At 46.2% G+C, this 23,833-nt stretch overlaps 1 protein-coding gene across 6 annotated transcripts in view; it reads left to right on the top strand.

Moving 5' to 3' along the window:
- The window catches only part of USP19 (ubiquitin specific peptidase 19), a 43,797-nt gene that overhangs the window by 12,254 nt on the left and 7,710 nt on the right, over positions 1-23,833 (top strand). For 3 of the 6 annotated variants that reach the window (XM_061618844.1, XM_061618841.1, XM_061618840.1), the window contains exons 3-25: positions 16-72; positions 1,490-1,618; positions 2,972-3,105; positions 5,416-5,787; positions 6,871-7,123; positions 8,709-8,865; positions 9,045-9,116; positions 10,038-10,153; positions 10,718-10,932; positions 11,723-11,921; positions 12,075-12,208; positions 13,130-13,288; positions 13,399-13,509; positions 14,000-14,110; positions 15,819-15,920; positions 17,469-17,609; positions 17,832-17,947; positions 18,061-18,198; positions 18,368-18,768; positions 19,385-19,495; positions 20,717-20,933; positions 21,494-21,646; positions 22,538-22,701. In XM_061618844.1, the coding sequence (XP_061474828.1) occupies positions 16-72; positions 1,490-1,618; positions 2,972-3,105; positions 5,416-5,787; positions 6,871-7,123; positions 8,709-8,865; positions 9,045-9,116; positions 10,038-10,153; positions 10,718-10,932; positions 11,723-11,921; positions 12,075-12,208; positions 13,130-13,288; positions 13,399-13,509; positions 14,000-14,110; positions 15,819-15,920; positions 17,469-17,609; positions 17,832-17,947; positions 18,061-18,198; positions 18,368-18,768; positions 19,385-19,495; positions 20,717-20,933; positions 21,494-21,646; positions 22,538-22,701 (3,762 nt within the window). The remainder of the gene's footprint in view (positions 1-15; positions 73-1,489; positions 1,619-2,971; positions 3,106-5,415; positions 5,788-6,870; positions 7,124-8,708; positions 8,866-9,044; positions 9,117-10,037; positions 10,154-10,717; positions 10,933-11,722; positions 11,922-12,074; positions 12,209-13,129; positions 13,289-13,398; positions 13,510-13,999; positions 14,111-15,818; positions 15,921-17,468; positions 17,610-17,831; positions 17,948-18,060; positions 18,199-18,367; positions 18,769-19,384; positions 19,496-20,716; positions 20,934-21,493; positions 21,647-22,537; positions 22,702-23,833) is intronic. The other 3 variants (XM_061618842.1, XM_061618845.1, XM_061618843.1) reach the window with 3 other exon arrangements.

The following is a 23,833-nucleotide window of genomic DNA, read 5'->3' as shown; positions in this document are numbered from 1 at the left end:
TTCTTTGATCACTAGAGCCTTTTGCTGGCCTGGAGCTGGTAGAGCCCAACTGGCAGAGGGAGTCTGAGGAGGGTAAGTCAGAGGGGTGCATGACTACATGGGGCACAAGTACTGAGCCACCTGTTTGTCCTTACCATGTGCCTGTCTGCATGGTGTGGCTTCCCTCCCCCCCTTTTCAGGCCTAGGGATTGCTTCTTTAACAAGCAACAAAGCTGTAGAAATCTAGCAGCCTGACAAGCTGCCGAGGTAGCATGACGGACAAATACAGCGCCTTGGCTGTCATAAAGAACAAAGTTTTGTGGCTGCTTCAGCAGGGAGGGAATTACCCTGATACTGGCACATTTGAGGCATGAAAAGCATGTGGTGAGGTCAGCCCTGTGACAGCAAAGGGGAATGGCAGCTGGGGCGTAGGAGGGCATCAGCTACTGCTGTCTTGACCAAGTGTGTGTCTCTGTTTGTTCCTATGGAAGAGATGAGTGTTTAGCAATAGCTCTCTCCATTTCAAAGTTGGGAGCTCATAAGAGCCTGAGAATTGCCATGCTGAGTCATGCCAGTGAGCCATCTAGCTCAGCATGCTGTCATCTTGTGAACTGCTACTGACATTAGTGAGGGAAGAGGGCATCTTCATCACACCCCCTCAGGGAAGAACTGGGTGGCAGGTGTGGCCCCATCATCCTGGCCTTGACATGATCTGGATTTGGGGGGGGCAGGCTCCTCCTCAAGATAACCAGCACGTGTATAGCTAATCAACCCAAGGTGAGGGAGTCCATTTCTTCGCTCGGTTGTCGAAGAACTGCATGTGAAAGCCCATCCCTGCTGAAACAACTTTTGCTTTGAAAACTTTGTTGAAAAGTGGTATATACATATTCATAATAAATAATAACTGACAGTTGCCATAGTGAGAGTTGCAGGCAGGTCAGTTGATATATGCTGGTGATAATCCTTCTCATTAATTCCCAGCATCCAATACTTGGAATTTATGTAGCACTTTAGAGCATCAGAGCAATTCACATAATCCTTAAAACTGCCCTGCACAGTGGTAGCCAGTATTGTAATCCCAGTGCTGCAGGCTAAGAGATATCGGCTTGCCTGAGGTCACCTAGTAAATTCATGGCTGAAGTGAATTGGGGACTTCGTGACCCACAGCTCCCAATAGACTATTTAACATACTGTTTTTGAATACTGAGAATGTACTTTTGGCTGCCGTGGCTTGTTGCCACTGATAGACTGTCCTCCACACTTTCATCTGATCTGTTTAAGAAGAGTTTTGGCAGTTGCCTTCCTAACATCCTGTGTGGTAATGAGTTCTGTGTATTGGTTATGCCATTAAAACGCACCACACTTGCACTTCGTTGCTGACTATTCCATGCTCTGTTTCAAGTCCTTGACTCCCAAGTTGCAAAGCTGGCAGGTCACTCTGGTACTTTGCACTTCTGGATCAACAAGTGAGAGACTTCTATCATGTTTTCCCCCCTCTTTTGTTTCCTAGACCTGCTGCTGGACTGGAAGCAGAATGCTCATGAAGTTATTGTGAAGCTGAGTTTGGGCAGTGGAGCCCCAAAGGCAGAGGAAGTGGATACGTCTTTCACAGACACCAATTGTGTAGTTAAATTACCTGGTGCGAGATGCAAGCATTCTTTTTCTTGTAGCTCTTAGTCCATATCTCGGAGCAGGACAATGGGCATATTGACTTTCTTAAAGCAAAACCCCAAGCAGGGCCAAATTGGGAAGGGAGGAATCAACTAAGAAGAGTAAAGCAAACTTGTGCTTGGTGTGTATATGCAGGGACTTCAGCCCTGTCAGTAAGAAAGCCATTGCCTATGTTTATATGTGAAGAATGACTGAAAGTTAGATATTTACATGCTCTACAAAATCCTGAAGCAAGAGATCTATTGTGAAGGGAACCATTTGAGTGCCTACAAAAAGTGACACTAGGGTCTTTTCTGTGGGAGGTTCTCTGGTTCATAGTTCTGTGGGGAGCAAAGAGCACTTGTGCCTTGAATAACGTATCCTTCCTGCAGTGCAGTTCATGTATCAAGGAGACTAAGGAGGGAACTCTGCATGTTGATAGAAGAACTGCCGATTTACAGGATGGGGCCAGTGGGAACAAAGATGCTTCAAGCATCATTTAGCAGCTGTTTCAGCACTGCATGCGACAACCTTTAAAACATCTAGCCCCCGAGGTTGGGGGCTTGTTAGTCTCTGGTGGAATAACTGTTTGTGATAGCAAATATAGGGGAATTAGCATTCTTTCTATGAAGGTTCAAGATGTGGCAGATTCAAGAGCTCAGGAAACATACACTGATATGATTGTGCAGTTAAAAGCAAAACATGGCATTCATTGTTGGATCTAGCAGCTTGTACAGGATCCTGAGAGACTTATGTTTTCATTTTTTATTTAAAAAAACTGTCCTGCCAAGCTGCAGAAATAAGCCTGAAAAAATGCCCAACAAACAGTAAAAGTGTGGGTCAGGAGATTCCAGTTCTCAGATAATATATTTCACTTGGCACAACTATAGCTTGTTTCTCCCTCCCTTCAGACTTGACCATAAGCATCAGCCCTGCTTTCCCAGCCCCTCACAGAAAATGTACAAAACAAGTCTTAAGTTATTTTGTGAAACGACGTACCAGTGAAACAAACATATGCATAGGTTTATTCCCAATACAAAATGTTGTAGAACTATAAAGCTGTTTTTTAAAAAATATCTAGAGCCTTTATCTCAGAAGACCAGCACAGCATGATCTTGGTTATGTCAGCAAAGGTGTGCTTCTGTTCTGGATAGAGTTTTCCCCCAGTCCTTATCCCTGAGAGGCATTCCCTTGCGGAGACAGAGATTGCAGCTGTGCCCTTCTACTTTAGTGCATGAGCTCTACTATGATCTGATGCCCCCCATGGTGCCATATTAGGGAGGAAAAGTGAAATTATTTAGCCAGAAGACTGTTGTCCTATAAGCCATGTCTGCCTCCTCAGATGGCCGCGAATGGAGCTGCCAGTTCTTTGCGGAGATTGAAAGCTCCTGCAGCAAAGTCCAGCACAAGAAGGGCAATATCCTACAGTTGGTGCTACAAAAGAAGATCCCGTTGCACACTTGGGCTTCACTTTTGGTAAGGTTCAGCCTTATTCTCCCCTTGTCCATGCACGTGGTCTTTTGTTCCTTAGTTCAGCCTTCTGAAATCCTGAAACTAGCAAGGTCGGGTAGAATGGCAGCTGGGCTACCTTCTGTCGAAATGAGACTGCTCCATCCTTGCTTAGCTTGCCAGTGATCCACTGCAGGGAGCCACATCACTTGCTGCAACCCAGGGCAAACAGTCCCTAACTCTCCACCCATGGTTGGCATAAGTCTGTTTTCTGTAGGCAAATGTGTCACGTTCATCAATACATTTGTTACCCACCCTTCATGAAAGGTTATAGAGCAGGTTACATCATAATGGAACAGTAAGATATATAAATAAATAATCACTAAAATAACAATGCAACCTGTAAAATTATTAACAGAGAATGAATAGTAATCAAATGTTTTCCACATTTTGGGTAGACAGGTATGCCTTTATGTATCTTCCGAATATCTCCAAAGTTGGGGCTAGGCAGGGAGTTCCAGAGACTGGGGACCACCACATACCCTCTCGCACTGTCCCACTGACCTACACAGGTGGCAGAACTGCCAGCAAGGTCTCCCCCACTGATCTTAATTCCTGGGCTGGTCTACAAAGGAGGAGGTGATCTTTTAGGTATTTAAAAAATAACAACACAAACTCAGTCTTATATACTAACATAACCCAAAATGTTAAGGGCTTTATTTGTCAAAGATAAGACCTTGAATTGGGCCCTGAAGTGAATAGGCAACCAGTGTAGTTCTGTCAAAACCAGTGCATTGTGTTCACCCTGCCATGCCCATCAGCAATCCAGTGTCTACATTTTGCACTCATTGAGGTTTCTCAGTCGTCTTTAAGAGAAGCCCTGCATACAGCAAATTGCAATAATCCAATCTGGATCTTACCAGAGCATGGGTCACTGTTGCCAAGTCATCTCTCTCCATGAAGGTCTGGAACTAGTGAACTAGCTGGAGATAGAAATAAATGCTCCTAGCAGCTGAGGCCACCTGAGCCTCAAATGACAGCACTGGATCCAGGAGCACCCCTAATCCATAAACCTTTTCCCCTAGAAGTACAACCCCATCTACGACAGGCCACCTCTCCATTTCCTGCATTTGTGAACCTGGCACACATAATACTTCCATCTTGTTTGGAGTAAATTTCAATTTATTAGCTCCTATCCAGCCCATTGCCATCTCCAGACACCTGTCCAGAATCTTAGCAGCCTTTCTTGGAGAGATGGAGCTGAGTGACATCAGCATGCTGATGACATTTCACTCCAAATTCCCTGATGACAACTCCCTACAGTTTCATATAGCTGTTAAGCAACATGGGTGACAAAATGGATCCTGGTGGGACACCACAAGCCAATTCTCATGGCGCCGAGCAGTGACTCTTCATTTCCACCCACTGGGCAAGAACTTCCACCCTGTAAGTAGGAGAGGCACCACTGCAATACAGTGCCCCCAGCTTCTGAGCCTTGGATTCAGTCCAAAAATATACCATGGTCCACAGTATCACAAGCCACCTAGAGGTTGAGAAAAACTTAACTGGGTTACACCCCCACCTACCTACCCAGATTATTTCCTGACATAGGTAATTAACCAGGGTGAGTAAGGCTGTTTCAGTCCCAACCGACCTGAAGCCAGATTGAAACGAACCTAGATTATCTGTGTCTTCCAAGCACGCCTGCAGTTGAACCTCTTACCACCCTCTGGAGCATCTTGCCCCAAAAGGGGTGGTGGTATTCACAACTGGGCAATAAGTATTCAGTACTTCTGGGCCCAGGGAGGTCCTCTTAAAGAGGCGATGGTACACCCCTTCCTCCTTAAGGACAAGCAGCATCTCTCCCTCTTGCAGTGAAACACTAACCACTCCTGTGAACGATTTACTGGGTGGTTCCCGACTAGCTTTTATAAGCCATGATGGATAAGGAGAGGACAGTTGGTCACTTGAACTGTTGCAAGCACTTTGTCCACATCCTCAGGCTGCAGTCATTGAAACTTGTCTAATACAGTTGGGCCAGACAATGCTCTGAACACCTCTTCAGGGTTTGTTCTAACCCTGGTGTATAATTCCATGCAAATCTGAGCAATTTTATCCTCAAATTTCCTTGCAAAAATGTTGCAGGAGGCTTCTGATAACTCAAACAGTGGGCTCAGTACAAGCTCTGCTATTAACAGAATGAATTCAGCACACTTAGTTGCAAAAACTAGATGAAGAGTATGTCTGGCCATATCCGTTAAGCTCCGTTAGAAGCCTGCTTCTCTCCCTAACTCAATACAGTCATTTTAAGCCGGATTTATTCCCCCCCCCCCCCAGAAGCGTTGCAAGGATGGCTCAAGGGAGCAGGCCAAGAAGGCTGCATGTAAGGAGAATGGCAAGGAAAAATCTCCTATGGTGGAGATATCTGAGGAGCCCCAGCCGGATAGCACAGTGGAACCATCAAGGGGCAAACGAGAGCCCTCCAACCCAAAGCGAGCCTCTGGGAGGAATGAAACTGCAGAAGGGAAGAACCAAGCCAGTCTGGGTCTGCCAGCTGGCCCTACTGCCAAAGGGGCAGTGTGCATCAAACCTGGTCTGTCTGAGGAGGAAGGGAACAGCAGCAGCATGGGGAGCACAGGACTCAGCGGAAAAGCCTGCAGCCCAAACAATGACAAGGGAGCCCAAGGGGATGCCCTGTTGGACCTGAAGGTGAGAAGCTGGGAAGGGGGCGTGGCCCAACATTGGGAACTGCTATTTGTTTGTCCTTGAGCCCTATGACAAATGGAACAGGAGGCTGCATCTTTACTCTTATATGATTGGCAATCGGGAATGGAAGACTTGTGTTTCATGGTCTCTCTCCATGAAAAGGAGAGACTGGGATGCTTATCAAAAATACAGACTTGGGCTCAGTTTTGTGGCTTGTTATCATCTCTGCTTTTGAGAACAGGAATTCTATTTGGCTCTTGCAAGTTTTAACAGCTTTCTCTTGTCCTCTTGCTGAAGGGAGTATAAACTGGAACTTACTGAGGCCCAAGTTCACTACGTAGGAAAATTGAGCAGAAGCTCAATCTGTCTTAGCCTTTCTGAGTGGTACAAGGAGTTTTAATCACCCAGTATTAAGACGCAATACTCCCTTGCTGTGTTACAGCAATGCTTGAGAGAACTGAATTGGATCCTACTGTGTAGAGTCTTTTCCAGGTGCTTAATGATGCAAAAGAGCATCAACTCCTAGCAGCTATGCCCCTAGAATGGCAGTCTCAACCAAAGGAAATATCAAAAATCACTTATATTAATTTGTTTAGTTCTTCTTTAAATTTGGTCATGTTACCTAGTTGATAACTATTTGTGGTGCTACTGAGAGTCTTCTTGTTCAGCTGTATGCTATGTTCCTTAGCATATCAGATTAGGTGTCCTTGGCACCTCCTTTGCCGTTATAGCACACCACTCAGGTGCATGTGGCACACTGGCAATATTGATCCATAAAAGCTCATTGGACTATGGCTGTAATCCAGGGGTGAGAAACCTTTGGGCCTCCAGATGTTGCTAAACTACAGCCCCAACAAGCATGGCCAATGGCCAAGGATGATGGGAGCTGTAATTCAGCAACATCTGGAGGGCCAAAGGTTTCCCACCCCAGCTATAATCTCCGCTCTTTTCTGTTGGTCATAAGTCAGGTAATTTTATACAGACAGACGCATATGGTACATAAGGCCTCCATGGCAGGCCTCGGAGTTTTGCAGTGGCCGTCTCTGTATCTGATTGTGCCTCTTGTTCTTCTCCCTGTGTTGCCAGGCTGACAATTTGGAGAGGGTGTTGGTGCCCATGGAAATGCAACTGCCTATGGGATCTGCAGAGACATTGCCCCATCAGCTTCGGCCCTGCCCAGAAAAGAGGATCCCACAGCCAGCCAGTTTCTCTGAGGCTCCACGGGAGCCAGAGCTTGCATCTGCCTTCAGTGAAGCTCTCTCCTCCTCTCCACCATCCAGGGACACTGACAAAAGAGGCTGGTCCAAGGACAGTGATGCTCTAGAGGCTGTTGCTAATGGTGAGGAAGGGTGTGGGGTGCTGCACGCTCACCATTTAAGAGTTACTTTGAATTGATCTATGAAAGAGCAACAGAGCGTACCTTTTCTGTAGGCAAGGACCGGGCATAGACAATGACGGTGTTTTGTGCAGTTCATCAGAAGTACCAAATTGGAATTGGGTGGAGAATTCAGCATCCTGAGAAACTGTTTTTATTTTTAAAACAAGCTGCTAGCCTAGGCTTGAAAATGTTTAGACAGCAAGAAATGCCATAGCTGGGGAAACCTCTGCTGAGATTTGTGGTCTGAGTTGGGATATGACCCATCTTTTATATCTATTAATTTATTATTGCATTTATATAATAATAATAATAATAATAATAATTTAATTTGTGGGTCGCCTATCTGGCCGGTGGCCACTCTAGGCGACGTACAATTTAACAACAATACATTACATCATAATAAAATACATCATAAAATACAATATAACAATAAAACAATAAAACAGTTCCAGTACAGAGTAGTAGGCTATTGGTCGTAAAAATTTAACCCTCCCCGTAAGTCCCAAAGGCCTGTCTGAAGAGCCAGGTCTTCAAAGCTTGGCGGAATACATTCAGGGAAGGGGCATGTCGAAGGTCATACGGGAGGGAGTTCCAGAGAGTGGGGGCCGCCACTGAAAATGCCCTCTCTCTTGTCCCCGCCAACCTAGCTGTTTTAGTTATATCCCACATTTTCCTCCAAGAAGCTCAAGGTGGTGCATATAGCATTATATGGCCAATCTCAGAAAATGGGGGAGGGGAGTTAGACTGTGTAATGGTTTCCTTTAGCAAGAGGACTTGGGTTCAGTTCTCTACATAGCTCTTTGCAGCTCCCTGTGATTGGCATAAGAACATAACAGCCTGCTGGATCAGGCCAGTGGCCCATCTAGTGCAGCATCCTGTTCTCACAGTGGCCAATCAGTTTCCCATGGGAAACCTGCAAGCAGGACCTGAGTGCAAAGAACACTCTCCCCTCCTGCGGTTTCTCACAACTGGTATTCAAAAGTATACTGCCTCCAACTATGGAGCATAGCCATAGATAGCCTTTTCCTAGCCTAATCCTCTTTTAAATCCATCCAGGTTGGTGGCCATCACTGCCTCTTGTGAGAGTGAATTCCATATAAGTATGTGCTGTATAAAGAAGTACTTTCTTTTGTCAGTCCTGAATCTTCCAACATTCAGCTTCATTGGATATCCACGAGTTCTAGCGTTATGAGAGAGGGAGAAAAGCTTTTCTCTTTCCACTTTCTCTTGTCAGAAGCATAATAACATGCAGATTCATTCAACTTGCATAATGTATTCAAGTTGCAGAATTTAGGTTTTCTTGAAGCAGAAGTTTAATGTTTTCACACTGCCCAGGTGCATTCTGCAGACTAATGTCTGGATGGTCCATTTCCTTCTCCTATGACACCCCTGGAGACAAACCCTATTTATGATTGTAGGTCACATTCTGCACTCTTCAGCTCTTTGGTCACCTTTTTGTGGCTTACTTATGTTGCTAGGGGTGATGCTGAGGTACCTATTGAGAGCACCTCTGTTGTTAATATTACCTTTGCTTTTTCCCTCTCAGAACCAGAGCCCATTGTGAATCTGACATTTGTGAAGAATGACTCTTATGAGAAAGGGAATGATTCTATGGTGGTGCACGTTTATGTGAAGGAGATTCACAAAGAGGCGTCCAAGGTGCTGTTTCGGGAGCAGGACTTCACACTGATGTTCCAGACGAGGTATGGTGACTCGGGACTCCTGATGTGTAGGTCAACTCTTTTTTCTTCTAGAACTGGACTGTGCCAGTTTGCTAGGGTTGGAAGTAAGCTGGGGTTGGCACTGGAGAAGGAATAGCTCCTGCGCCAGTGTTTGGTGCCCTGTGTGTAACTTGTGTCTGAACTCCTTCCTCTCTTTGCAGTGATGCCAACTTTCTGCGACTGCATCCAGACTGTGGCTCTCATACAGTATTCAGGTGGCAAGTGAAACTCAGGTATAAAACTTCCTTCCTTGGCACTTAGTAGTGGAGACAGTGATAAGTGTCATTCCTCCCCAGTGTTATAACTACTATTTGACATTTTGAATTTACAGTTTTAGTTTTATTTTATTAATTTTTGGGTGTATGATGCTTTAATGCTTTTGTGTATGTTATGCCCTGTGGTAACAACATTAAACTTACTTACACTCCACCCCACCTATACATCCAGTACTAAACTGATAGAGGCTCTTCTCCCTTCCAAATTAAGGCCTATGAACTGGTATATTTAAGAGATTAACATGTTACATTACACCAGGGCCGCAGGGCTGAGATACTGGACCGAAGAGCTGGTTGAATCTCTCTGTGTTTCATCGTGATTACTATATTTTTTTATTTGAGTTCTTTTTTTGTCATTGGTTGTTATGACTCTGTTTTGCTAATATACACCAGCGTCAGACATAACACTGCCTACGCTGGTGTTATATGCTGTCACTGTACTGTAAACTGAACAAACCCCCTACCCACTCCTCTGTTTTGTGGCACAAGCACCAGCCTTTGCTTCTATCTCACCTGCTGGTCAGGCAGACTAAAGTGTGTGAACTTGTGCAATCCGGATTCTCATACCTCATTTTTATTTCTGCATCGGGGAAGTAAGCACTCTCTCTTCTTTTCTTACTGTGCCACATGGGTGCAACAGTGTCAGTAGCCGGAGCCCAGTTTGTCAGAAATATACTGATGTGGGCAGCATTGGGAACCTTTAGCATGGGATCCCTTTAGGAGAAGGTTCTATTTATCTTCCCTTGTAGTGGGATTAGCTGAGTATTTTGGGGTTTATATCTTCTGTAATGTGCCAAAGTCCTTTCACCCTCTTTGGCCATAAGCATGCTGTTTTCTGGTCCTGTTGTCCCACCCTGGTTGGGTTGTTTTGTTTTTCAGGAATCTCATAGAGCCAGACCAGTGTACATACAACTTCACCACAGCTCGCATTGACATCTGCTTGAAGAAACGGCACAGCCAGCGCTGGGGGGGCCTTGAGGCTCCTGCCGCACGAGGTCTGCGCCTTGACTTTTCCGAGCTCACGGTGTTGAGATTCCTTAGGCTTGTCAAGGATGCTGGGGGCTGGGCACCAGATATTGCTAATTATATACTTAATTATGTATAGATTTTATACTTGTAAACCTCTTAGAGGCCATTTTGGCATATATATTGGGGAGTGCTGGCACCTTATTTTTGCTGCCCATAGCAACCATTTTGTGCTGGCACTCGCAACACATTTTATCAAGATATGAGTACGGGCACCTCATTTTTTATCAAAAAAGCATGCATGTATAATATCACTAGTAGTATTGGTTTCATATACTGAGATACGGAATTACTTGGGGAGAAGATTAGGCTGGGCTGCTTCCCTAATTTGATCAGTTGTAGGTTTTGAAATCTACTAGGAATCCAACTGGTTGGATTTTAGAGCAGGTTCTCCACAGTTTCTCTTTAAGCAAGCAAAGAGAATGGTGCCACTGCACAGTCACAACCCTAATACTCCTGTGTTGAAGAGAGTGCCACTCACCCCCGTGCACGTGGTGCTGCTAACCACAAGCCCACTTTTCCCCCTTTTTAAGGTGCAGTGGGTGGTGCAAAGGTTGCCATGCCAACAGGCCCTACCCCCCTGGATAAAAGCCAACCTGGGAGTAACCAGCACCCGCTGTCCAGTAAAGAGGAAGCGCGAGCAGGCGAGAAGGAGACGCCGCGAGCAGAGGAGGGCGGCCTGGACGGTGTCGCTGCTCGGACAGTGGCGGAGCATGTGCCAGTGAAGCAGGAGCCGCTTGTGCCCTCGGTGAGAACTCCTGCCCAGTGCTGGGGTTTCTAATCCCAGCCTACTAGGCTCTGGCATAGCCAGGCAGACAATCTACTGCAGGAGGTTGTGGGCTGAAGGAAGGAAGCAACTGTTTAGATTGTAATATGGTTGCATCTCTAATGAAAGATGAAAATGGCTAATCAGAGTTACAGGTGAGAACCTGCAACAAAATGTTGCTTGTGGGTGGGGCCAGGTGTTTCTGCCCTCTGGACTGAAATAGCCCAATGGCTATTTCTCAGCTCGGAGCCTTTTGAAGGTGGAGACTTGGCCGGCCCTTAGCCAGCTGAATCTGCACCTTCAAAACCACCTTTCCAGAGCTCGGGCAGCTGTTCAGGAAAGGGCGTTTTCCTGAGCTTCCTCTGAGCCGGGGGGAGCGCAAGGAACTCTCCTGACCTTCCACCAGGTTGAGGCAGGAAGCTTGGCACAAGCAAGGAACACTTCCTCCAAGCTGGGGGGGAATGTAGGAAAATGCAGACTGGTGAAGTTGGAGCAGGGAGACTGGCCAGAAAAGAGGAAGTGAGTGGAGCTGAGGCTGTTCACAGCTTCACTGGGCTGGGGGTGTATTTTCTGTATGCTCCTTCTTTCTCCCCTTTATTTTGTGTCACCTTTTTCCTTTTTTTAATTGGGGGGATGGGGGACATTGCTCTCACGTCAAAAACATTTTTTGCACTTCTGCAAATCTCAAAGTTCCCCTAAGTTTGCTGATACTTTCCTCTTGTTCATGGAAGTTGTTGTTTTGGCTACTAGACCCTAGAAACTTCCCTTTCAGCCCAAGCCAACATGCATGGTCCCACCCATGACTCACAGCCCCGTCAGCAGCGAAAGTGTGGAGGAAGAAGAGGAAGAAGAGGACAAGAAGGTGTGCCTGCCAGGCTTCACAGGGCTGGTGAACTTGGGCAACACCTGTTTCATGAACAGTGTGATCCAGTCTCTTTCCAACACCCGGGAGTTGCGGGACTACTTTCATGGTAAGCTAGATCTTGGAGCAGGGTGAAGGTTTCCATGTGTACCTCGGTTGGCCTTCACCTGCTACCCTCTGGGACAGTGATCCTCACCTTTCTTTCTTCTTTATTATTTAATTTATTATTTTTTGCTCTTTCCCTTTTATATATACATCCTAGATCACTCCTTTGAGTCTGAAATCAACTACAATAACCCGCTGGGAACTGGGGGGCGCCTGGCTATCGGCTTTGCTGTCTTGTTGAGGGCACTTTGGAAAGGCACACACCATGCCTTCCAGCCTTCTAAGCTGAAGGTAAGGCACCCTGTAGAAGCATATGCAGGCTGAGAGGACGAGCTGCTTTGGAGTAGCCCAAGTGGATAGCATGAAGGCGTGTGTGTGTCAACGCATACTTACATTATTTTGCTGCACAGAGGCAGGTTCCCAATGTTTATGACCAAGAAACAGCTTATGATGGGGCTGTGCAGCTTGGAGCAAACTTTATTTTCAGAGGCTGGGGGTCATCAGAAGGCAGGAAATAGTTTTAAACCCCATCCAACAGTTTCCACAAGAGCTTCACTTTTACTTTTTTTCATGTGTGTTGAGAATGGCCGTGGGCGCACTGTTGGCAGTGAAAGCAAAACTTGTCTGCTCTCTCCTCTCCAGGGGGGTACAGCAGATAAAGGATGGTCCAGCTCTCACCAGCAGGGATCTCTCAGTGGTTGCAATCTGTAACTCCCTCCCTACATTTGCACGCACACCTGCATGTTGTAATGATGGGCATTTTATTAGTTGGGAATTTAATAAATGAGAAATTATATAAACCTAAACCATTTTTGTGTCTTCTGACAGGAAGACACTTTGGATCCATAGCCACCCGCAGCTGTTTAGATTCCTGAGCAGCAAACAAGCCTCTGGGCTTTAGAAAACCTTGCTCTAGGCTATACACACTCCTGCAGCTACTTGGCTTGATAGTTCTTGTCTTTCCCTACAGTTCTAAGTTCCTCCAAGCACACTCACATCTCACTTGGCATTTTCCCCACTTCCCAGTCCTAGGAGGGCAGGAGGTGTCCTAGTTGCTGAGAATCGCAGGTGGAGAGAGTGCTGTTGCACTCAGGTGCTTGCAGGCTTCTACGGACATCTGGTTGGCCACTGGACTAACCTGATCCAGTAGCACTCTAATGTTCCTATGGCAATACCATTCAGGCTACTCATGACACCCAGTTCTTCCTGCAGGCAATTGTGGCAAGCAAGGCCAGCCAGTTCACAGGCTATGCCCAACATGATGCCCAGGAATTCATGGCTTTTCTACTGGATGGGCTCCATGAGGACCTTAACCGCATTCACAGCAAGCCCTACACTGAAACAGTAGATTCAGATGGACGGCCTGATGAGGCAAGTCATTTTTTCTTTTTTAAAAATGAGGGCCTGATGGAAGTTGTGAGGATGGAGAGAGGTTTGGCTAGCAAGGCATTTGCTCACCCCTGCTTTTGTTCTTTCACTAGATTGTCGCTGAAGAGGCCTGGAAACGACATAAGATGAGGAATGATTCCTTCATTGTGGACCTGTTCCAGGGCCAGTACAAGTCCAAGTTAGTGTGTCCTATGTGCTCAAAGGTAAGACTTTGAAGCCTTTGGGTTCCCTGGTTACTTCCCAGCTCAGACCGTGTTGCAGGGCCCCAGGGCCTGTATCAGTGGATGCTTTTCCTCTGCTGGCTTGGAGGGGGTGTGGTTTGCTCATTTTATTGCAATTATTCACTACCTTAGACCAGCCATCCCCCCCCTTTGGGTTCCCAGACGTTGCGGGACTACAACTCCCATCAGCCTCCCCAGCAAGGCCAGTACTCAGGAATTACGGGGGCTGTAGTCCAGCAACATCTGGAGGCTCAAAGGTTGGGAAAAGCTTATATTATATCCTCCATACCTGTGTGGCCTTCTGTTAAAGACTTTGGTGTTCTTTTCCTACTGACAAGGCTGCCTTCTTTCTCTGGCCGGTGACCTCTAATCCTGGAATCCATATCTCTGTTTCTCTGGGGTTTGCCATTGCTCCCAGCTCTATATTATGCCCAGGGAGTGCTGATTGACTGCCAAGTCCTATTGCTTGCAGGTATCCATCACGTTCGATCCCTTCCTGTATTTGCCGGTCCCCCTACCCCAAAAGCAGAAAGTGCTGACAGTCTATTACTTTGCAAAGGAACCCCACAAGAAGCCTGTCAAGGTAAGAAGAACACCATCCTAGCTACTCAGCACAAATCTCTGTTTTGTGCTGTAAAGACCTTGGAATGGTGTCTGTGTCATGAGTAGCCTTGAATTTTAGAGATTCCTCAAACTCAGTAGGACATACCAATCTGCTTTTTGGGCCAAGCAGTATTTGATGGGCAGCTTCATGTGCTTAAAGTCCAGGTATGTTTAAATGACTTGGAAACTGAGAATGGGATGGGGGAGATCTGATGTGTGTGTTAAGGAGCAAAACGTTTGCACATGTTGAAGGAGCTAAATCCTCTTCCTTCTCACAACTTGGTTGCCTGGACTTATTGTTCCCCCAGCTGATCTCTGAAACTGGAAGAGGGGAAAGTGCCAGGAGAGGAAGCTGTTGGGGGGGGGTTCAACTGCTATCACCCACATACCCCTTTTGATTTTAAAAACTGATAACCATACCATCCTATCCCCTGTTGTCTATGTGATTGTGAGAGAGAATATTTAAACATACAGACTTGCTGGAAGATTCATGACAGACCAAAGAAAGTACTTCACACAACACATGGTTAACCTATGGACTTCGCTGCCACCTGTTGTAGTGATGGCCACCAACTTGGATAGCTTTAAAAGGGGATTAGCCAAAACCATGGAGGATAAAGCTCTTAGTGACTACTTGCCATGTACTCATTCCAGTGAATACAACTGCTGGGAGTCACAAGTGGGAAGAGCACTGTTGCACTCAGATCCTGTTTGTGAGCTTCTTACAGGCATCTGATTGGCCACTGTGAGGACAGGATGCTGGACTAGATGGGCCCTTGTTCTTACTGGGGCTTGGGGGGTGGGGAGGCAGGAAATGGATCAGGATTTACCAATGCGTGTATGGATGTGAAAGTTGGACAGTGAAAAAAGCGGTTAAGAGAAAAGACTAAAGTAATGACAACAGAAGATTTATGTAACTTTAAAGTTGACAGTGATAGTCATTAACCAAAATGGAAACAATAGTCAAGAAATCAGAAGGCTAGGACTGTGGAGGACAGCTGTGAGAGAACTAGAAAAGGTCCTCAAATGCAAAGATGTATCACTGAACACCAAAGTCAGGATCATTCAGACCATGGTATTCCCCATCTCTATGGATGGATGTGAAAGTTGGACAGTGAAAAAAACGGATAAGAGAAAAATAAACTCATTTGAAATGTGGTGTTGGAGGAGAGCATTGCGCATACCATGGACTGCGAAAAAGACAAATAATTGGGTGTTAGAACAGATCAAACCAGAACTGTCACTAGAAGCTAAAATGATGAAACTGAGGCTATCATACTTTGGACACATAATGAGAAGACATGATTCATTGGAAAAGATAATAATGCTGGGTAAAACAGAAGGGAGTAGAAAAAGAGGAAGGCCAAACAAGAGATGGGTTGATTCCATCAAGGAAGCCACAGACCTGAACTTACAAGAACTGAACAGGGTGTTTCATGACAGATGCTGTTGGAGGTCACTGATTCATAGGGTCGCCATAAGTCGTAATTGACTTGGAGGCACATAACAACAATAAGTAGCTGTCAAATAGGGAGGAGTCAGGTAACAATGAGAAGCAAATGAGGTGAGGCCAGTGCAATTCAGGATTTACTTTGCTGAAGGAGTAAGTATTAATGAGACTGAGGAAAATGACTGTCATGGCTATACACCCCGACATATCCAGATCAATATGTGCTGTCTTCCAACAGTTCCTGGTGAGCATCAGCAAGGAGAATTCCACTGCCATGGAGGTACTAGACTCAGTGTCCCACAGCATGAGAGTGAATCCTGATAACCTGCGCCTGGCTGAGGTGAGCAATGCCTTTTAAACAGTGATGACTGCAGGCATGGTCCAGCTAGTCTCTTGTGTCTGAATACTTCAGAAGTTGCTACCTGCTCTGTATGCAGAATGCAAGCAGGACCTAAAGGAGGTGAGGTTTGTTGTTCTGTGGATGAACAGAAGCTTTCCAAAGTTCAGATCACCTCTAGAACTTTCCCTTTCTGTGGATACATTGACTTTTTTCACATTCATGGCTTAGTTGATCATCTCTGGCTGTGGCTAGCCAGGCACTAGAGAGCTATTAAGTATGCATAAGACCTAGTAACCTGGAAGCCAAAGGTTTTGGCTGACAAATTCCAATCAATATGTAAAATGCAGCCCTGCCTCTTCCCTTCGTACTCTCTCCTGGCCATTGAGTTCCCTAACTTGTAACCTGTAGAATGTCTCCTGTTAATCAACACCACAAAACTCCACCTCTCACTAAGTTGTGCAGGATATTTCCCCCCACTTCTCACTGCCTATTGCATGCATTACACTGGGACTCTACATGCGCACACATTTCTTGTTTACAAAAAAGGCAGACCACAGAGCAAATGGTGTCCTGCTCAAGGCTAAATTTGTACTAGGGATCACCAGGGATAAATCCTGGAGTCTGTCTACCAAGGTGCATTTTCGTCATTACTGGGCAATGACGGTCTGTGCACTCCTCCCATTCCTTCTACATGCTTACACTTAGGGATCCAGATTTAATTGGATCCTTATGGTATAAGTCATTAGTTACGCATGAACCTGAGCCCCAGCACCTCCTCTTTCATAGAAAACTGTCCCCAACTCCATCTCTCCTCCTCCTCCTTCCAGCAAGTTACGTATTCTTTCTTCTTCTTCTTCCTCCCCAACTCTAGGACTACATTGTTCCCAACTAACCCAGGAATCTGTTCATAAGACAAGAGCTCTTTTTCTCTTCACAAAAAAAGAATCTGGTCCCCCATCACCTCTTTTCTTTCCAGCTGTATGTGTATCTGTTGTTCCTTGCTCCTCTTCCTGACACAGTACTGCTCTAGTGAGGCTTCATAGCCACAAGCACAATCCTATACACCAGTAATGAACTCATTATTTGAGTGGATCCTTGTGAAGCCAAAACACCATATATATGCACCACGTGTGAGAGGTACCCACAGTTGAATTTTTTTTGCTGAAATACACACAAAAATCTTAAAGGGGGGTGCAAAAACTGCCCATTGAGGACTGGGCATTATCAGTGGGCATGACATCCTGATTAGCTGTTAGAGGGAAAAACAAATCCAGGAGTGGGGAGAGAATGGAGTATCCTGGGGGAGGGCATGGCTGACTGGCTAGAAACCTGAACAGGAACATTCCTCATTGAAACATTTGTTGCAGCCCCTACTTTTTCAATATATGATTTGTTTATTGTATCAGGCCAGTCATTTCTCTAGCTCAGCATTCCACCTTGGACAGTGCACATGTTCCTGGGAAGCTCACAAGCAGAACAAATCTCTCTCCGCTGTTTAGCCCCTAATCTGGTACGTTGTGTCTGAACCTGGAATTTTTCTTTGGTTAGGTAATCAAGAACCGTTTCCACCGCATGTTCCTGCCTTCCCAGTCGCTAGACATGGTCTCTCCCACAGACCTTCTGCTGTGCTTTGAGGTGCTTTCCCCAGACCTGGCCAAGGAGCACGTGGTGGAGCTGCAGGTTCAACAGGTAGGTGTCAGGAGCGGCCCTTGTGCCGTCCATGCAGATATAAGAGAGAATAAGCCAGAAAAAGGAGATTCCAGCTGTTGAGTAGACAACGGGGAGATAGAAAGCAAATGTGTAGGTTCACCCTGAAAAACTGCCCTGGGCTTCATGGGAGAAACGGACATTCCCAGCCAAGATAGCTGTCACTTCTGGCTTACCCCATGTGTGCAATTTCTCTCTTCTAAGCGTCCTCAGGTGCCCAGTGTGCCCATCACCAAATGTGCCGCCTGTCAGAAGCAGCAGCAGTCAGAAGAGAAGTTGAAGCGTTGCACCCGGTGCTACCGTGTTGGGTATTGCAATGTGTAAGTTGTCCTCTCTTCCGCCTCCCCCATGAGGTCTGTCTTGCTCCCAGGCGGGGTGGGGGTGGATAGAGCGCATGTAGCCTCTACATGAGAGTGTTTTGTGTGCATTTCAGAGTGTGTCAGAAAACACATTGGCCCGACCACAAAGCTTTGTGCCGCCCTGAGAACATTGGCTTCCCCTTCCTCATCAGCGTGCCCGAGTCACGCCTTACCTATGCACGGCTGGCTCAGCTTCTGGAAGGTTACGCAAGGTAAGGTAGCCCGAGTACTGGCAGTACTGCTGGCCAGTCAGCCAGTGGTTGCTTTGGGCTCATTTGTAGGCTTTGGGCAGCATTTCCTTCCTGAGTGCCAGCACTATATTCCCTCTTCAGCCATTGCGGGCTGTGTTCTGAGTGACTGGCATGTTCTCTCCCTACTCAGATACTCAGTCAGTGTGTTCCAGCCACCTTTCCAAGTGGGCAGGATGTCACCAGAGCAAGGCTTGCAGCCCCAGCTGCCTGAGAAACAAGAGCCTCCTGCCAGGAATAGCAGTGCTACAGTTGTTTCTGCTGCTGCTTCTGCTGATGATAACACTTCCACCATCATGGAGTCAGGAGATGGTGCCAGGGCCCCACATCTGTTGCAGGAACCCCAGTCGTCTCTCTCAGCCCCTGAGCTGCAGCCTGAATTGGGGGATACCAGTGCTGTCAGAAGCAAGGTCCCCACAGGAAGAAGCTCAGGGCTGAGCTTGGATTCGGGCTTCTCTGAGCCTTCCTTGGACACACGGGCTGAAAGTTGTGTAGAAAGGGAGGTGCCTTATGAGAGAGTCCCTAAGCCTGAAGGTAAGTAAATGAATCACTATGGACCTTATCCAAAGTCCCCCAACAGTTCCTTTTGTGGTCTGCATTACAAAGAGTTCCTTACATTTTGTTCAGCATGGCTGGGACCCCAGCATTCCTTGGTGCTGCTTGTTGCATGAGGAGCTTTGTAGGCAGAGGGTAAATCTCTATGCAGCTCCTACTTTCAAATTCCAGAAGTTAAAAAATCAAAATCGGATCAAGCAACTTTATATAGTAACACTTGGCTTTGTCCCCGTTATTCTCCAAAAGCCAAAAGCGGAATTAGGAAAACAATTTATTCTACAGTACACTACATACGTATACATACAATTTATTCTCCATACATCATGTTCCATGGGGTGGATACTTCTGAGCAACAGAACAAAGCATTGCGGACAAGAAGCGAATATAATTGTCCCGAGGCAGGACCATTCGCTCTTCTGTGTGGTTCCCAAAGACCCCAGCTGTCTGCATGGCTCCATAGATAAGCTGGCCCAGTGGTTAGTTTTTTGTGTACTTGTCTGCCTGTGGGAAGGGGATGGGTTGGTTAATCAGGTAAAAGAAGGGCCTGCTAACTGTGCTGTTCCTGCTCACCATTCTTCCCTTGCCTTGCCTGCAGCTGCCATCCCTGGTTACCAGCATCCAGCTGAGGGGCTGAGTTCCCATGTTACCCAGTTCTACATCAACAAGATTGATGCAGCCAGCAAAGAGCAAAAGCTGGAGGATAAAGGTGAGGGTTAAAATATAAGAGGGTTATAAACTCAGTGGCATATTGAACATTTGACCTGACCTTTTGAGAGAGCCACACCGTGAAGATATAGGTTGGACCTGTTTAGCCAATGCAGGGTGCTGTTGAGCCCACAGAAGACAGGTATGTATATTGCCGAGTCGCTGTAGCTGGGACTGTCTCTACTCTGCATTAAAATCATGAATATTCTGCGCCAAAGGTTGAAGTCTATGAACTGTGTGCATCATGTAAATCTATTATTTCACATCATTTTGGTAGCTATGGGGAAGAGACAAGCTATGCAAAGCACTAAAAACCTGACCACTGCACATCTTAGTTGGGTGTCTCCTCCCCTGGGTAACTTCTCAAAATTTGGCAGGCCTTGCCACCCCAAAAAGACTTGATTCTCAGGATGCTGATTTAGTTCATTACCAAATTTATATGGAACATAAACAACCCCCACCTCAAGGAGTGCCAATCAAGTACAAGCTCTGGGAAGGAAAGCACTGTATTTAGAGCCATAATTCCTGGCTTTTCCTCCGGCGTAGTTGCAGTAGCCCTGTGCAACATAGTTACAGAAAACAGACAATGGAGCCCATGATCATCACTTTTTGCTTCATTTTAGATATCTGTGCTCCACACTCCCCCCCCCACACCCCTTCTTTCATTGCAAGTGGCCTTGATGCCTTTTCCATCCATTAACCTGCAGAACTAGCATGTGATCCAGTGGGATAGTTAGCTGCAGCTCAGTTTGGGGAGCTTTGGAGTGGAGAAATCTTCTGGTCCTGACCCCAATTTGCCACATGTTAAAATTTGGGTTGAATAGTAACCTGCCTCACAGGTTCATTGTGAACTATGAACAAGTTAAGGCTTGCTAATCATCCATGCTCACAAAGTGTTATTGAAATTACTTGGGCCCCCCAGCCATCATGTTTCCTGTTCCAGATGCTCTTTCTCTGCCCTCTTTCAGCAGGAAAAAGGGGAGGGGGCTGCCTCTTAAGTTAAGTGGTAGGTAATATGAAGCCTTCCAAATGTGTTGGACTATAACTTCCATAATTCCAGGCTATTGGTTGTGCTGTCTAGAGCTGATGGGAGTTGTAGTCCACAACATCTGGAGGGCACCAGGTTGACTGTCCCTGCTCTAGTTCTTATTTCTTGGGTGTTGGTTTTGGCCTGGTGGGGGAGGGATGGGTAGCACCAACTGTAAACTTCTGTACCTTGCAGGAGACATTCCGCTGGACCTGACGGATGATTGTTCCCTAGCCCTGGTTTGGAAGAATAATGAGAGGATGAAGGAGTTTGTGCTGGTAGAGTCCAAGGAGCTTGAGTGTGTGGAGGATCCAGGCTCTGCAAGTGAGGCAGCCAGGGCAGGCCACTTCACCCTTGAACAGTGCCTCAACCTTTTCACTAAGCCAGAGGTGTTAGCTCCTGAGGAGGCCTGGTAAGGAAGGAAATTTGAGAGATTTCTCTGTGGGCTGCAGCATTGCATACATAAGATCTAAAATAGTGTGCGTAAGCATATAAGTATAGGGCATATGAACGGTGCAACTAATTTTTGGATTCAAATGTTTTGGTTTTGTAGGCTCGGGCAGGGTTACTATTCCAAATATTGAAGTGCTGTGCAATAGGGGACTATTGGGAGGGCATGAAGAGGACGGAGAGCTTTGTTAAATGAAGCTAATTCCTGGGTTTCTCAGGCATGCTCCATTGTCGAGCATAAATGACCCACATATGGTCATATTCTTCCCTGAAACCAGATAAGATAGAACCCCACCTTTTTTTTTATTAAAAAGCTCAGATTCTCTGTTATCAAAAGTTCAGCATCTCATACTGCAATTGTGATCAAAGCCTGTTTCTAAATGCTTTGATCTCAGAAACATGCCTTCATTCTCCTTAGTGCAGCAAAATGGAATGGTAAAGAGCACAGCTTAGCAGCAGGGGATACTAACAGACTTCCTGTATTCTTCCCACCACAATTTCAACCTTCTTCCCCCCCCCCAGGTACTGCCCAAAGTGTAAGCAGCACCGTGAGGCATCTAAGCAGCTCATGCTGTGGCGCCTGCCCAATGTCCTCATCATACAGCTCAAACGCTTCTCATTCCGCAGCTTTATTTGGAGGGACAAGATCAATGATATGGTGGATTTCCCAGTGAGGTGAGGGATGCTGCCTTGTATGTTGTTTCCCTCCCCCACCCCCATCCTGCCATTTGGACTCTGCATTGCTGTTAGGAAGGCATCTCCACCAAGTAGCAACAAACGTCTAGCCTGGATCAGACGTGCCTGCAGTGTTCGGCCCCTGTCTTAGCGTCAGGAGCGTCTAACTTGGTGTAAGTTCAGCCTATGCTTGTGAACTCTTTCCCCTGCAGTCTGTCCAGCGTGGCAAGGTTCTGTGTGCTATAGGAGGCAATCTAATTGGTCGCCTTGTCATTTTGAAGGGAGCATGGAACTGAAGTTAAGTAAAAGAGACTCTCTTGGAAGGGGAAAACCCCTGGGGTGGCTGTTGTACCTTAATACTGATGCTGCAACACATTGATCTTTCACAGGCAGGAGCCTACAAGAGTATACTTCATCAGATGTACACCCTTTAGGTCCTCCATGGGGTGCAGATAATATCCACCCTGCAACCTGATGAAAGTAGGCTCATGTTGCTGTTAAGTAAGCTTAGTTAATTTTTTAAGTGCCACAGATTTCTTTCTTGCTGCAACCAATTCTAATGGCTACTCTTCTGAAATTTGTCCATTTGAACAGAATGGGCTGGGTTTTGGTTTCTGAAAGATGGCATTCTCTTAGTCCCCTTTCCTCCAACCAGTCTTTAGATTGAGGTTGTTGGGATATGAAACAGGGTCTGCTTCTCAAAGCAAGTTACCACCCGCATCTCCACCAAGTAACAACAAATGTCTAGCCTGGATCAGACGTGCCTACAATGTTGGGCATCTTGTGGGCACTCCATAATAATAGTGCCTGCCCTGAACCACTCAGAAAAGAATAAGGTTTGCCATGGAATAAGGTATGGAGCTGTCTAACGTGCTCTGTCTCTGTCCTCAGGAGCTTGGACCTGAGCAAGTTCTGCATTGGCCAGAAGGATGAGCAGCAGCTGCCCATGTACGACCTATATGCAGTTATCAACCACTATGGGGGCATGATTGGTGGACACTACACAGCGTATGCCCGGCTGCCGAGTGACAAGAACAGCCAGCGCAGTGATGTGGGTGAGTTGGGGGAAGCACTGAATGGTCTGGTGACCATCAATAGACTAGCCAGGTGCCAGTCATCCATGTAGGGGTTTCTAGGAGAGTAGCACCAGGAGAAAGGTCTCAGCGAGGATTCTCATCATTGTTGCTGCTAAAGCAAAAACGTCAGGAAGTCAGTCAAGGAAAGGAGAGGTTTTTCCGCTGTAGTCAGTTCTGGAAGTTTCAAGTGCAAGGGAAGAGAAGGCCTGCTTCATGTCGGTAGGTTTTTAAGGCCAGAAAAGGCTTGCTCCTCTGTGTAGCTTAGCCTCCACCACTCATTTCAAAGGAAAAAAAGGCTGCTCTCCCTCCTTTATGATGAGAGAAGGCTTGATAAAATCACACCCACACACCCCATCAGTGGTTCTCAATCTTTTTTGGTTCGCAGCGCACTGTAAAACATATAAAAATTTTCTGGCACACTTCGTGTACAAAATTAGAAATATATTAATATATTTTAAACTATGAATAAAAATAACTTAATAATAATATACTTTCATAATATTTGCGGCACACCTAGCCACCTCTTGCTGCGCACCAGTGTGCCCCGGTGCACCGTTTGAGAAACACTGCACCCCATAGACGATTTGGGCCCTAAATAATAGTAAGTTACAGGGAGATGGTTCTAAATGGCTGCTGCTGCTTCATTCCTCAGACCCCCAGGGTCAAATTCAGTGGCAGTTCCTCACATACTGTGGGATTTAGAAAAATATTGGGAAGCAAAATTAGTTTCAGTATTTTGAAGGAAATAGACTTTTTTTAAAAAATGAGTAGCATTAGCTGGAAGAGTCATAACTTCCAGACTGTTTCCTCATCCAATTGCTTGATTTTTCTCAACCAAACTTTGGAGATGGTGGAATTTGGTGGAAGGGAATCTGGGAATTCCTTGGGACATAGAATCATAGAACAGTAGGCCATCGATTTCAATGCAGGAATCCAACTTAAAGCATACCTGACAGGTAGCTGTCCAGCTGCCTCTTGAATGCCTCCAGTGTTGGAGAGCCCACCATCTGCCTAGGTAATTGATTCCATTGCTGTACTGCTAAGAATTAGTAGGTTTTTTCCTGATGTTCAGTTGAAATCTAGCTTCCTGTATCTTGAGCCCATTATTCTG

This window comes from Rhineura floridana, chromosome 3 (genome assembly GCF_030035675.1).
Source record: "Rhineura floridana isolate rRhiFlo1 chromosome 3, rRhiFlo1.hap2, whole genome shotgun sequence".
Classification (NCBI taxonomy): Eukaryota; Metazoa; Chordata; class Lepidosauria; order Squamata; family Rhineuridae; genus Rhineura; species Rhineura floridana.
Note: the sequence above shows the minus strand (reverse complement) of the source record. Positions and strands in the feature narration are given on the sequence as shown.